At 37.7% G+C, this 15,306-nt stretch overlaps 2 protein-coding genes and 1 long non-coding RNA gene across 4 annotated transcripts; 2 read left to right on the forward strand and 1 right to left on the reverse strand.

Annotated features, from left to right (window-relative positions):
- Positions 1-667: 667 nt before the first annotated feature.
- On the reverse strand, positions 668-12,521 carry LOC124295008. 2 transcript variants are annotated; one of them, XR_006904922.1, is made up of 4 exons: positions 12,462-12,521; positions 9,979-10,094; positions 9,736-9,873; positions 668-1,628 (listed from the first exon to the last, which is right to left on the reverse strand). It is a non-coding gene; the product is annotated as an uncharacterized LOC124295008 (long non-coding RNA). The 2 variants fall into 2 exon arrangements; XR_006904913.1 differs by lacking the exon at positions 668-1,628 and having other exon boundaries at positions 8,355-9,873.
- Positions 2,989-5,283, forward strand: LOC107226486 (tektin-4). Its single transcript, XM_015667310.2, has 6 exons — positions 2,989-3,315; positions 3,451-3,760; positions 3,844-4,058; positions 4,147-4,369; positions 4,661-4,815; positions 4,909-5,283. Exons 1-6 carry the CDS (start codon positions 3,041-3,043, stop codon positions 5,123-5,125), a joined length of 1,395 nt encoding a protein of 464 aa, XP_015522796.2. The 5' UTR covers positions 2,989-3,040; the 3' UTR covers positions 5,126-5,283.
- Positions 10,467-11,396, forward strand: LOC107226488 (E3 ubiquitin-protein ligase RNF181). The gene is made up of 3 exons (XM_015667313.2): positions 10,467-10,652; positions 10,718-11,024; positions 11,136-11,396. Exons 2-3 carry the CDS (start codon positions 10,722-10,724, stop codon positions 11,268-11,270), a joined length of 438 nt encoding a protein of 145 aa, XP_015522799.2. The 5' UTR covers positions 10,467-10,652; positions 10,718-10,721; the 3' UTR covers positions 11,271-11,396.
- Positions 12,522-15,306: the final 2,785 nt, after the last annotated feature.

Raw genomic sequence — 15,306 nt, forward strand, 5'->3', positions numbered from 1 at the left:
ACGTATATGTGTTAAATTTATGCAAGGGATGGTTTATTTTGAGCCTGTAATTTAGATGCATCAATCGTTGTCGAATAAGGGTTCCTACTTTTTGGACTACCCCATGTATAAACCTGAATCTGCATGCGTATTATCAAAGTACACAAGTTCAGAAGTGTCGAAGTGTGGAAGCGGAGAATCTATCGGGCACCCTTCCACTCGGTTACCCTCGGCTTAGCTGTCTAATCACTGTTTGGTTAGACCGTCTACCGGACTAGCTAACCACTCCTCGTAATTTCAGCTGAATATGGGTAATTGTCTATCCCACGACGATATGTTTATCTATAATCAAGGAGGAACCCAACCCCGGGAGAAAACGCAGCGCCCTTTTACTTTTTCGAGTTGTTAACTGCGATTACGAAACCGAAAATTTAAGATTTTAAAAATTTTTAGTCGGTCAGTTTTTGTTAAAATTAATTTTAAAACGGAAGAAATAGTATTCTATCCACACTTGCGGAGCCGATAAGCCCGTATAAAAAAATCTCCACTTCATATACGACACAAATCTTTACAGAAATTTTCACAGATACACAGAAACGAACACTGAAGAAATCACAATGAAAACTTGAAAAAAATGTAATGTCCCATACCATTTACCCACATGGAACAATTACCTCTAATGGACGTAAAACAAAATATATCAGAAACCATCACGTGCACAATTTTGCCCCATGCCAAAATGACCAAGGTCTGAACAATATAGACTAGACACTCAAGAATGACTAAGTAAATAGTAAAGTACAATAAATGCCGGATCAACTTCGGAGTAAACGAGACGTTAGAATTGCTGGGTGGTTATATAATTTGGAGCTCTCATTTGTGGTGAGAGAGAAGAACCACCATTCGCCACCTCGTGGTTTTCCATGGTACTTTCAATTAAGGCGTGGAGATTCATTGACATCCAATGGATATCATCATCCTCTTTAACGTGATCGTAGATATTGTCCATTTATGTAGATGTCTATTAGAGACCCACCATGAGTATGAACCTTTTACGAAGCGGTGGATCCTGTATGGATCTCTAACAGATGGAGTGTTTCGTGTGGATAGATCGATGGACGTGGTTGTCATAATCGTCGATTGAATTCCTGCTTTTTATTTTTCGAAAACTCATCTTTATCAGAAATGTTGCGGATACGAAAAGAAAATGAATAAAATATTGACCATTTACTTGCGATTGAGCATCTTCTCTCAATCGTAACAAAAAAGTCTAAAGTTTGATTGAAACTAACGATTTCGCAAACCCAGCAACATTTCACAGCAGATCCATTTATTCGGTATTTTTTTTTTTTTTCGTTTTTGTAATCAGCTTTTCTTAATTACTTTCACCGCGATGTCAAAATGTTTTCCGTGCAACTTCTCGATCTGCCAAACGTTTCTAAAAACGACATACCTCACTCTCGGCTGTCATATCAGTTGTCATAACGATATTAACAAAACGGCACTAAGCTCATGCCGTCAGAATAGCGGGGCTGTTGAGCGCACGTGCGAGCATCAGGCTTGGAAATAGTATTCAAGCAGGGTCGATACGTCGAGACCCTTGATTCCACCAGGTACAGTACCATCCTCGTTGCCAACGGCCATTCCACCTGAAACACACCTTGAGTCGGTTAGTTTCAGCTCCGAGCTTTGCGGACGTATCAGTTCAACCACACAATCTTTGTCACTGTTGACTACGGACAATGTTGCAGCGTAAATGTTTAGATGACAGGTGTGCCATGGCAGCTACTGGCAATCTTCAGGAGGCATCGATAGTCCCGAACGACCGGAAGGGATGTCCAGTCACCGAACCGTGCCCTGATGGGCCGTCGAAAAATCCTTCGGTAGGTAAACATACGAAATCTTATAGGTGATTTGTGAATGGTGTGCAAGTGTTGGAAGTATTTTATTGTTACCGGGTTTTAGGAAAAGGTGCAAGCGCCTCTCTTCAGGAATGCTTGCAGTCAACTTTGTCTTCAGGACATGGTGATGCGATAATCGCCGTTCACTGAAAACGTATTGCTGCATATACTGTCCTAAATTTATATACCTGGGCTGCTGATCTAATGTCCTCAAAGCCGGAACAATACCGTATTACCAAGCACAATTGTTATCTAATTCGGATAAAAATTTTTGGTTGAGTGGTGTCATAGAAATTCAATATCATATTGCAGGTTGTTTCAAGTCCCATTTTAAATGTCCCACCTAGTCTTTCGTTAAAGTCTAATCAAAACGAATCACATAATGAGTAGAGTTACATGCAAAAATTAACAAAAAGTTAGACAAAGACCTCGCGATGTCTTATGTTTGTCATCATCTCTGTCGTGCAATATTTGGATTTCCTGATTTGAAGAGATTTTTTTTTTTTAATCAAAATATTGTCATGGAGCTATAATGTCCCACGACTGCAATTGACTATAGAAAACAACGATACAATTTCACTGAAAATCCAATACAACAGTGAATCCCTACAAATATATATAATGTTCCTTTTTTAACCTTGTCGAAGCTGCGATGAGTTTCTCTGTAAATGGAGTTTATTGGTTCGTGTACCATTACATTACATTACTTTTTTTTTTACATTACGTACTTATATTCTACGTTGAATAAAAATAATATTACCTATAAATGGAGAAACGACATTTACAGCTTATTTTCCTCTCGTTCTGCCGTTTCTACGTGTGATTCCGCTGATAATAGCTTATGTACTGATCCATCACATGCTCTCGGCATTCTATAGTCTGTATTCGCTCATGTTTACACGCATGTGCTATTGACCATGAAGCTGCCAAGGGCGCTCGTTGTTGTGCGGTGAAATTTCAAATTTGGGAGTGAGGAAGAAATATGATGAGGTGAATATAGGCCTCGTCATATTTGTTTACATATATATATGTATATATATATATATATATATAGCTCTAAAGTGATTTTAATTTTTGAGTGTGTTGTACCTTGACGGCATATTATGCTGATCATTCCTCTGTATAATTTATAGTCACAACGAAACGATCCTTGCCCAATAATGGATTTCCTGAAAGGTCACAGTGGCGGTGATGGCGAAAGGCCACCTCTTTACTTCCCGCAACCCGAAGATTCTATACCAGCGAAATCAGACGGCGAAATGGGTCCGATGGGTCCTTGGGCAACTGGGCGCACAGTTTTTACACCACAAGGAGGTTTTACCGGCTTGAGACCGATCTGCGACCGGTATTCGATAACGCAGTTCGGCCCTGGGGAATGGAGAGCGCACAACCAGACCTTCTTCCAAGAGTCCAACAAAATGATACACGATGCTCAGTGAGAATACGCAGTTACCTTCTCTCACTCTCTCTCTCTCTCTCTCTCTGAATATGATTTTAAGCGATATTTTGTTGCTGTTAGAATTAATGATTCGAGAAGTAACCTTGACCTCCTTGTTCAACAACTATACAGATTGTCGGCCTATAATGGTAGGAATAGTATACAACGGGTATTCAAAGAATCAGATAGTCAGCAACAGGAGAACAAAGAACGGTTGATGACGCGAGCCGGTGAGGTGTTTAAATGGAAATGCGAATTGGAACGGGAACTTCAGTTAATGACGGAGGAAATAGATCTACTGGAAGTGGAGTATCGACGAGTAAGAGCGTCTTTGTCAGTTCTGACTATTCCAGAATCGATTGCCGGGGAATTCCTTCAACTAAGAGCCACGCGACTGGAGCCCGATCTCGTTCGTGACGATGTGGATGCAGAACTGATAAAAGTATAACTTTTCTGTCTCCCAGAATTACTTGTTCTGAAAGATCTGACCAAAAATTCACAACTTGAACGTTATCTGAACTTTAGGAACTTGGCCTGTGCACTGAGATCAGGGAGCTTCTGAGCAGAACTAAAGAACAGATCGAGAGACAAGCCCTTGAACTCAAGGCTGCAAAGACACGACTAGAATTTGACTGGACCGATAAAAAAGATGCTTACGAAATAGACGCCCAATGCATAGGACTGACCAATGATTCTCCCCTGATTCTATGGAAAGCTGGTGCTGCAAGAATTCCAGGCGAGTAAGTCTAGAGTCCAACGTTAACGGTGATAATTTTACTCTAAATATTTCGGTACGGGATGTACTGTAATTACCTTTTTCTCTCATAGACAATCAACACCTGCTGGATACGAGCACATGACTCGTGAAGCTCTCGCCCAGGCTGAAACAACTCGGCAAAAATCAGCGACTCTGCGCTCAACGTTAGACTCAATTTATGTGAACTCAGTTCGTGATCTTCGCACTCAAGCTGATCGAGTCGACGCAGCATTGGCCCAAAAAGTTAGCATAACTCAGCAATGCTGCGAACGTCTCGAAAAGGAATTACTCAGGGTGAGAATTTGATAAATCGAGTTATATTGGGAGGATTCCTTGAGGGTGATAAATGTGGACGACGCTTCGCTGGCAGGCAGGTAACTAAAATGACATCTGGGGTACTTACTGCATGTACGATGTAACTTCAGTTTTCCATCTGCCGGTGAAACGTCGTTCGCATCTTATTCTCAATCAGCCTCAAGGAATCGTCACGGTACGCATATCTGGCAAATATAAGTAAAACGTAAAGAGTTACGTGGAATTTATCAATTTTTTGAAACACAATATTCCTTTTTCTATTTCACGCAGTGTCTCTATGAGATCTCTCAAGTAGAGGATTCTATCCAGAATCTAAAGGATTCCACTAAAAATCTAGATAATACATTGAAAGTTGCCCAGAGTCGCTTGGATAACAGATTACTTCGACGCAATGTTGAAAGTTGTCGCGATGTGCCGCAATTTGGGTAAGCGTAGCTAAAACTGCAACTCAATTTATCGCATGGTCTTTGGTACTTCACCGGTTTTCAACAAAAATTAAATTATCACCGGTTATATAGATTAATCGAGGAGGTGAAAACGCTGGGAGAAAACATAACGATGATGAAGGGCCAGATAGAAAGAGCGGAACAATCGCAGATGGGATTGGTCAAAGCTCGCGGCAATTTGGAACGTGAGATAATTGTCAAAAGGAAATCACTCTACATTGACCGTGATCGAGGACAGCTCTTACGTTCCTTTTATCCTTCAGCGGTGGCTCTGTCAGGACACTCCTGAGCCTGTGTTCTTGGGTTAAATCATTTTTGATATAAGTCAATTTTACAGAATTTTTAAATGAGTTTTACGATTTTGTTAATTTTTTACATACCAATGTACTATTGTTATACGTTTATTTGAATAGAACTTTTATTTGATGATTCAAAGTCGCGGTGTATTCTCGAATATCTCCTTTCGTATCTAGCCTCTATTGACTTTCGTTCCATGTGTAGTCACCCTTGATTTACATACTAAACCTTGAATCCTCTGTGACCGGAATGTGTGGAGTATGTTGCGTGCGAAAGCTTGTGTTTTGCGGTAAATCCCTTGTACCTTTGTCTGCTCAAGTTGGTTTGGTTTAATCTGGCTAAGCTTTAGGCAGTACTGTTTCATTGAAGCTTCCATCCCACCTTCGGCAACGTTTTCCAAAATATCAACTGATTCACTCGATAGCGAATGACACGATGATAATCTTTTTTTTATTTCTCACTCTGAACCTAGTCTATAGTAACAACTTCGAGTTCATCGAAGGAGCGGAGGTTATCTGTTATTCAGCTGTATCGTACAATTTTTGTGTTTTCTCGAACTGATCGTATCATCGCTTTCCATCCACTGTAATTAAATCTAGAACTTACATTAACCGTTGATTGCTGATTATCCTTATTCGAATGGAGATTAAACGATTCTGATATGCTCAGAGGCTTCAACAGCGCTGTCACCTTGTGATAACCACGAGTCATTTCACCAGAGTACCACTTTTTCTGTTTGAATACATAAAATTGCTGCCTGTGAAAAATGCCTGAATCCAATAATTGCTGTGAAGCACAAGGCTTAGATACAATCACGGCCAAATCACATATGGATGAGTCCATAAAGCCCACAGAACCATCGCTAATTCAGCAGGTGATAGATAATCCCACAGGTGATGGCATTACTGACACCAACTTGCGTGTACCAGAAGGTTGTCCTAGGATAGATCCGTGCCCTGCAAAAGCAGCGATTCAAACTGTATGTCATATCCACAACTTAGTCACAGTTTAATGTTTGTTGGCTTGTTGGAGATTCATTTGTAATAGTCATTACACAATGTAATCATCAAATCACTCACAGCAGGAATGTGAGACGGAGAAAGGTGATGGAGACAACATTGCCCTGGAAAGAGCAAGAAACGCTCCACCAGGTCCTTTGGGCCCGGTACCAACAGGGCATGGAGAAAATGTTCCCTTAGAGTATTGGACGCCTTTGGGGGATCTGACAGGAACTCGTCCGGCAGTCGAAAACTTTTCCTTATCACGATTCAGTCCCAATGAATGGAATGAACACAATAAAAAACTTTCTGCAGCTTGTCACGATGGGATTCAAGTGGCAACGTACGATAATTTCCTTTTTTTTCCTCTTGTCATTTCTTTGCATGGAGATTATCTTGAGTCCTTTACATTTCCAAGTAAAGCTCACGTGGGAATTACTTCACTGGTTTGATTTTGCAGGATTAAAGTTAGTTTCGCATTATCTTGACAATACCGCGTTCAAACTCGGAACTTTTTTGATTAACTTCTCACAAGTCGTTTTCGATTTTGGTCAACACCTTTCGTTCCTAAGACACTTGGGTATTGACAAAAAAAATTTATATTCATTTATAGGACGGCAGGATTTAATGCTCTCTGTAGCATATCGAGAGCCTATGCCGAAGCTGATAGAAATCAAATGGACAATAACATACGTCTCAGCACGAGGGCTGGTACAATTCATCGATGGACCGTAGAGCTTGAACGTATGATAGCAGACATTATTGAAGAAATCGACCTAGTGCAAGAAGTAAGAAGAAGAACAATGCGGGTAAAGTCTGTACTGCAGGTAGTGGAAAATATTGACAAAGACATGATGCGCATACGATGTTTTCGCATGGATAACGACCTCGTTCGTGATCAGGTTTCAGAAGAAGTGACCAAAGTAAAGAAATTGAGCATCAAATTCACGCGTTTGTGAAAAAACTTGCGTGAAGTATTTATCTCCCATTTTCATTGCAGGAATTGTCATTGTGCGAGGAAATTAGAGATGTCTACATAAGGTTGTTGGATCAAATAAAAATGCAAATCGAAGAATTAATAACTGCGAAGCGGCGTGTTGAGTTCGACTGGTCGGAAAAAAAGGAAGCTTACGAAATTGAAACGGAATCAAGGGGGCTGGGCAGCCAGTCTGATACTATTCTTTGGAAAGCGGGATCAACCAGAATCCCACCGGAGTAAGTACTATACGGATCAATACTTCCAAACAACCCGTTCATGGTAACGAAAAGGATATAACCGAATAAAAACCTACAATTGTAGTCAATCATCGCCATCAGGCTACGAATATTCGACAAAGCAAGTACTTGCTGAAGGATACACTGCAAAGCAAAGATCAAGCACACTGCGAGTGAATGTCGACGCAATGATCGAAAAAGCGGTTAAGGATCTTCGTGATCAGGCGGACCGCGTGGATCTTACATTGACACAGCAAATTCAGCTACAAGAGCAAGCTTTGAGACGGTTGGAGGCAGAATTGTACAAGGCAAGTCGCTTTAACGTGTGATCATCTCGCTCCAATTCGTCTATAGTTGATCAAACGTCATTTACGCTGTAAAATATCCGCAGGATTTGCAGCAACTCTCGGACACGGAAACTCTGATCGATGAGATGCACAATGCGTCAAAAAAATTGGACGGTGCGATGAAGTGCGCCCAGACACGACTAGACAAAAGATTACTTCGTCATGGTGTTGAAAATTGTCGTGATGTTCCTCAGTTTGGGTAAGTCAATCAGTTTAAACGAATCTCTTGGTTGATCGCCAAAGCCAACTAAGTACCTCCAGCTGCCATCCACGCAATTGTGAGACAAGCGGCTAAAATGTAGTGATCGCACACATTCTTGACCGAAACAGCAACTCTGATGTTAGTGGCACGTTTCAAAGAAACTTCGATTACGCTTAGCTTAGATTATGACGCATACGTTGAACTTGACTCCTCATTGTAACTGAGTTCTCTTCTACTCTTCTACATAAAAATGTGTGTTGGTTCCCGTGACTTTATATTACCGTATTTGCAGGCTTATCGAAGAGGTAAAATCACTTTCCGAGAGCGTGTCTGCTACTTTGGGACAGTTGAAGCGAGCAGAGAATTCGACCAGCAGTTTAATACAGTCAAGACGAGACATAGAAAAGGAAATGGTTGTGAAACGTAAGTCGCTTTATGTTGATCGTGAACGCTGTCAATTGCTCCGAACCTTTTATCCTTCAACTGAAGCTCTTTCTGGTAATTGAGCGACTTAGATTGCGCATACGTTAATCTTCAGCGGAGAATACTTAAATGAAGGTAATTGAAGATACTCTTATTGTTGGAGTCTATCTCGGACGAGACGTTGTACTGCAGAATTAATATAACACATTTAGACGCCACTTTTTATATGGTGCTCTTACGTTTTGAAGAACCTTTAATTTTTACCGAATACAGTATGAAAATAAAGTACGTTATTCGTCAAAATAGTAATTTTGAATTAAGATGAAGGTCTCGATTATTTGTGAGTATTTAAGATAAATGATAAACACTTTTTAATAGACGTGCAAAGAGGTTTTCTCATGCTTCTATTTTCTTCTACTTTTTCTGCTTTGTTTGCCTCTGCTTCTTTTTTTAGGTCATAATTGAGATTGAGAATCTTGTTATCGTTCTTTTTTTTCAGTCTTCTCATATCACTGATTTTTCTTTGTAATCTTCTTGCATCTCTTAACTTTTGCCACCACTTGACCTTTTGCTTCTTCTTCATATTTGTTTTCCCCTGCATTTTTCTCTTTATGTCCATTGTACAGCCTATGAAATTGTTTCCTACAGGTCCTGTAATACTCACAGTGCCATATTATGTCTGTGACAGGAGAAGTTATAAGTCAAATGCTCAGCTCGAGATACAAAGTCCGTAGATACTAATTGAAGTCCATTCGTAACTTGAACATTCGATTTGTACTGTAGTCTTTGCTTGTAAGATAAGATTCATTCCAATTAGATCCAAATTCAAAGTTTATGCGATCTGGTGCAAATTTAACTAGCTACGGAGGATCAGAAAGGAACTTAATGTTTCGTTACTGAAACGGTGTCTGTCTTTTTCGCTGACAGATAGAACTGTGATCGTACAATTATTAAGTTACATAAAAATTAGGAATGGTAACCATCTGACGCTAGATGCAACGGCATGAAATCCCTCTCACATATATAAATGAATAACAATATTGCGAATACGCGTAATGAAAACTGTCCATTCGTATTAATGCTATCATGGTTTAAAAAAAGTGCTGATTTTAAAACACATGTCAATAACCAATAATTAATAACGACACTTCTAAAAGGAATCGAAAATTCTAGTACGTGGAGTCGACGTAAGATTACTGATTTTGAATATCCGACTGAACTGTATCGATTTGACAAATTCAATTTAAGATAGAAGATTGAAAAAGGTAACTCCTAGTCTGGAATATTAAAAGTTGCCATTTATATTGAGTTGTTTTCATTTACCGATATCCAAATCGTTTAGCTATTCACTGCTGTAAATGCTAGAACGCTACGACATAGTCACGATTACTACTCAAGTAATGTATGTATACGTTACGATTTGAAGAATCCACGTTTCCCAAAGTGTTTGGGCTCCTCGATTACCAGTTATGAACGGCCAGAAGATTGTGGCTCACTGCAGCATTTTTACGTGGCGACAACTGTCGAGCTGATAAGCGCTGAACCGGTTTTGCGCCTGTAGACATATATTCAAATATATCGAAAATATATGTATACTCGTAATATATTGTAATTAGTAATGATACAACTATAATATTTGAATATTTGTATCCGTTACTACCTTAAGAATAAATAGATAGATCATGTGCAGCTTCTAGGTGGTGAGTATGTCTTCCATTTTCTGGCAATTCGTTGTGGCGGGAACCTTGAATAAGCTGCATATTTTCGTTTTCAGTCCTGTAACAGTAGAATTTTTATGTTAAAAGCTTCAGAATTCACATCATATGTATTTAAATAAATCGTTTGCCCAATATTAAATGCTCGCAATTCATACTTGAAGCTTAAAATTTGCCAAACACATGACGGAACCGATGAAAATGTGAGACAAGCTGGTCCCGTATTAAGGCCGATTTTCAACGAGCGTGAACTTTCCACGACACCGCAATGTATAGACGTAACCGTTGACTAAAGAACATATTCAACTTTCCCGTGAACATCCTACTCGTATTCTATTGGCTGAACATTCGAATCATTTGTATTGATTGTAAACCAGCTTTTACGTTTGAATTTATTCAACACCTATCGATTGTAAGCGTTCGGAAAGTTACGTTGCGATGTCAGTGTGATAATCGCATTTTCCGTGGCGATGACATTGTCTAGATGACTAATCTACGATGCAGTAATGATAATCTATGCACGATGACCACGACGATGACAATCATCAGTACTGTGTCCAACCGTATAAACAAGTGTCAAAAGTGAAACTCATCAGTGAAAACTAGAATTAATTGGAAGGTAAGGTGAAATGTAGTTAAATTATAGAAACCGACTAAGCGTGTCGTTTGTTACACGTTATACAGCGAAATGTCAGACTACTTTGAGGAAATGGGTTGGACACCTTTGAGAGATGGAGAAGCGCCAAATTCTTTCTTGCACATGGCGCGATTGTTGAGAGATTTTGGAATGTGGGATGAGCTGGGACTAGGAGAGCGACTCCCTCCTCCGGCTTCGAAAGAGGCAATTTCCAATCTGAAGGATATTAAATTCGACGGAACTTGCCAACAGTGTACCGTGTGCTTAAAAGATTTCGACGCTGCTAGTTCAATTAAATCAATGCCATGCCGTCACTCGTTTCACAACGAATGTATTACACCGTGGTTAAAAAAGGTAGGCATTATCGAAGATTTGAAAATATTTGTTATAAAAACAACATTTCTGACTCTCACGAAATTATTTCAATACCAATACGATTGATAAATTTGAATTCTATTATTTCAGACCAATTCCTGCCCGTTGTGTAGGTATGAATTACCTACGGATGATGAAGATTATGAACTGTATAAAAAGGAGAAGAAACGTGCCGTGCAACGCGAAGAGGATGTCAAGTCTTTGCATAATTCAATGTTTTCCTAACGATTGGATTTTGAATAAATGCATTTACGTATGCATATTATTTCATGAGGCACGGAAATTTTTATGATTCAGCGTATTATAGGGTACAATGTTTCTGTAAAATAAAATCTGTAAAGTTAGTCTATATATTTATGCGCGTATAAGTCTGTTAATATACTTAATATTCGTATTGTATATTTGATACACTTCTTAGATTCATCTTACTCCACGATCTTCAATACCTATTCTAGGTATAATTTAATTATCTTTGAAACAGTGCAAAAACCGGTTTTCTCATGATGGCTGATTAAGATTATAGGTATGTGTACAATACTTGCGATACCCGTTGGATTTTTCACTGAAACTCAATAGAAAACCTAAAACCAACCAACTCAGAAGGTTTTAAAACAAGCATTTCAATTTTCGGCCACTTATTTATCGTGTTTTTGTTTTAAACCTTTTCATCTTTCAGCTTAATAGTAAAATATGCACAGCACAATAGAATGCGAACTGGCTTTGTTGAAATTGTTTATTGCGTGCTTTTAAAAAGCGAATAGATGAATTGATCATTTTTGAAAAATTAATGCTGAGGAATATTCATCACTAGTTTGAGATTTTATGAGTTAATTTTTTTCATCTGATACAGCACTCAAATAACCCTTTCATGTGCCATACACGTTTACCAAATTCAAAATTTTTCAAACTTCGCGGAAAATTGTGAAAAACCTGGAAGTGTAACCCGAAGTTATATTATAAGCCAAAAACCGATGCAATGAAATAAATAAAACCTCACGACTTACTATGTAGAGTATAAGAATTGTGCTGGTAAGTTATGTACGAAAAGGTAAGTATAAAAAATTAAAACTTTTCGCAAGGTGATTAATTTTAACGCCATGTACAGTTGATTCTAATACTCAGTGATGAATAAGAATTCTCGACCTCGTATGTAATCTATTATAGAGTCTTGGTGATCGGTCAATTAAGAAAACGTATTTTTAGTTAACGTTTCGACCCGGATATGGGCCCTCCTCAGAACGATTTATTTTTTTAAACTGTCAAAAATAACAAAAAGATTTTTGTAAAATAAATAATAGTACAAGAAGTAATCAGACTTAAATATTGTAGATGTAATACTCTTAGAGCTATTATATATTGTTGATAGTAAGAACCTTATGATTAATTGAAATAAGGATGTTTTTGAGTGTTATTTACCTTTTGAATTAAGTAAGTGGACTAAGATGTAGTCGAATTCACAATTACAATTGGTGGAAACAGTGTTCTTTTGAGTGACGGTAGACAATGTCAATCTTCAAGTTATTTTATATGTGGGAGTTAATAGTTGGTAGTCATTAATTAAAAAGATTAAAGAACTATGTTTCTTCACAGTCACTATGTCATTGTGTTAAAAGGTTATTGAAGAAGATCGTTTTAGCAATGAAATTAATTCACAGGTGTCAATGAAGTGGAGGTAGGCTCTTTATAATTAAGTTCTACATGTCTAACGAAATATTGTTGGTTGAACCAATTGTGTCAACAGATGAATAACGACTGATGGGAGAAAACAATGTAATCCAGAGTGAAGGTGAACCTATTATAAACAATTATGCAGAAAAACAATAAATATTTTGTAAGAAAAGTTATGTAGAAAGGACTGTATAATGGGGACAAAAAAATTTTTTTTATGTAGTTAAGGTTAAACAATATTTGTTGTGTGGGCGGAGATTAGAGGTTTGTAAATATTACTTAAATGTTCAACATCTTGTCTAAGATTAACAGAATTGGTATGACCTACAATGTTGCACATTTCTAATAACAGTCTTCTATTATAATAATTGTGTTCTTCACAAAGGATGTTTGTGTTGTCGTAATTAAAAGTGTGTTGTTTATCAATACTATGTTTCGTTAGAGCTGTGTGACGTTCTTCAATCTCATGTATGTTGCGTTGGTGTTCCCTAATTCTAGTGTTGAGATGTCGACCAGTTTGACCTATGTAGACTTGATTGCAGTCATTGCATGGTATTTTATACACGACATTAGATCGTTTGCCCATGGGGATCTTGTCTTTGCCTGTATCAAAAACTAGTTGTAAATCTTTTGAATTTTTTCCAACAAACTTGACATTATATTTGGCGAATAAGCGGTTAAGTGACTCAAAGAGGTCGGATACATATGGGATGGGGATATATCTAGTATCGGGTCTATTGTTATCTTCAGCGGGAGCAGAGTCAATATTATTGTCAAGTATGTTGTTGATGTAGGTGCGTTTCGTGGAAAAAAAAAACCTGTCTCTCATATACAATGTACTAAGATGGAACGATTACCCTCATGGCCTATTACACCAACAAATTAATAAGAGGCGCACCTACATCAACAACATACTTGACAATAATATTGACTCTGCTCCCGCTGAAGATAACAATAGACCCGATACTAGATATATCCCCATCCCATATGTATCCGACCTCTTTGAGTCACTTAACCGCTTATTCGCCAAATATAATGTCAAGTTTGTTGGAAAAAATTCAAAAGATTTACAACTAGTTTTTGATACAGGCAAAGACAAGATCCCCATGGGCAAACGATCTAATGTCGTGTATAAAATACCATGCAATGACTGCAATCAAGTCTACATAGGTCAAACTGGTCGACATCTCAACACTAGAATTAGGGAACACCAACGCAACATACATGAGATTGAAGAACGGCACACAGCTCTAACGAAACATAGTATTGATAAACAACACACTTTTAATTACGACAACACAAACATCCTTTGTGAAGAACACAATTATTATAATAGAAGACTGTTATTAGAAATGTGCAACATTGTAGGTCATACCAATTCTGTTAATCTTAGACAAGATGTTGAACATTTAAGTAATATTTACAAACCTCTAATCTCCGCCCACACAACAAATATTGTTTAACCTTAACTACATAAAAAAAATTTTTTTGTCCCCATTATACAGTCCTTTCTACATAACTTTTCTTACAAAATATTTATTGTTTTTCTGCATAATTGTTTATAATAGGTTCACCTTCACTCTGGATTACATTGTTTTCTCCCATCAGTCGTTATTCACCTGTTGACACAATTGGTTCAACCAACAATATTTCGTTAGACATGTAGAACTTAATTATAAAGAGCCTACCTCCACTTCATTGACACCTGTGAATTAATTTCATTGCTAAAACGATCTTCTTCAATAACCTTTTAACACAATGACATAGTGACTGTGAAGAAACATAGTTCTTTAATCTTTTTAATTAATGACTACCAACTATTAACTCCCACATATAAAATAACTTGAAGATTGACATTGTCTACCGTCACTCAAAAGAACACTGTTTCCACCAATTGTAATTGTGAATTCGACTACATCTTAGTCCACTTACTTAATTCAAAAGGTAAATAACACTCAAAAACATCCTTATTTCAATTAATCATAAGGTTCTTACTATCAACAATATATAATAGCTCTAAGAGTATTACATCTACAATATTTAAGTCTGATTACTTCTAGTACTATTATTTATTTTACAAAAATCTTTTTGTTATTTTTGACAGTTTAAAAAAATAAATCGTTCTGAGGAGGGCCCATATCCGGGTCGAAACGTTAACTAAAAATACGTTTTCTTAATTGACCGATCACCAAGACTCTATAATAGATTCTAATACTCAACGGTCGTTAAGTACCAATGAAAAAAACTTTGATAAGAGTGAAGAGGTAAACAAGCAAATTTTTTGGTATAATGTTAAGAAAATTTCCAGCGTATTACTTTCATCACAGAAGATTGAAATTTTTGTTCAGGACACATAACACCATGATATAAATTTTGTTGGAAGGAATTTTTGATCACTTCTTTTTCAGTCATATCAAAAACAAAAAACTCGACATCATCGAAATTTCACCAGAGTCCCCCTTTAAAAGGGGGTGTCCTAGTGGATTTGGACGTCGTCGTATGTATTTTTAAATATCGAAGTCCACGTACCTCGAACGCGAAACTGGGCTCAACAGCCAGATTCTATACACAATTCTGAATAAAAATTCTCTAA

The sequence above is a fragment of the Neodiprion lecontei genome, chromosome 1, assembly GCF_021901455.1.
Source record: "Neodiprion lecontei isolate iyNeoLeco1 chromosome 1, iyNeoLeco1.1, whole genome shotgun sequence".
NCBI lineage: Eukaryota > Metazoa > Arthropoda > Insecta > Hymenoptera > Diprionidae > Neodiprion > Neodiprion lecontei.

Coding starts and splice junctions, on each gene's coding strand:
- LOC107226486 (XM_015667310.2), top strand. CDS start 3,041: ATGGATTTCCTGAAAGGTCACAGTGGCGGTGATGGCGAAAGGCCACCT. Junction 3,761..3,843: donor TGGATGCAGAACTGATAAAA/GTATAACTTTTC, acceptor TCTGAACTTTAG/GAACTTGGCCTGTGCACTGA. Junction 4,059..4,146: donor GCTGCAAGAATTCCAGGCGA/GTAAGTCTAGAG, acceptor TTTCTCTCATAG/ACAATCAACACCTGCTGGAT.
- LOC107226488 (XM_015667313.2), top strand. CDS start 10,722: ATGTCAGACTACTTTGAGGAAATGGGTTGGACACCTTTGAGAGATGGA. Junction 11,025..11,135: donor TTACACCGTGGTTAAAAAAG/GTAGGCATTATC, acceptor CTATTATTTCAG/ACCAATTCCTGCCCGTTGTG.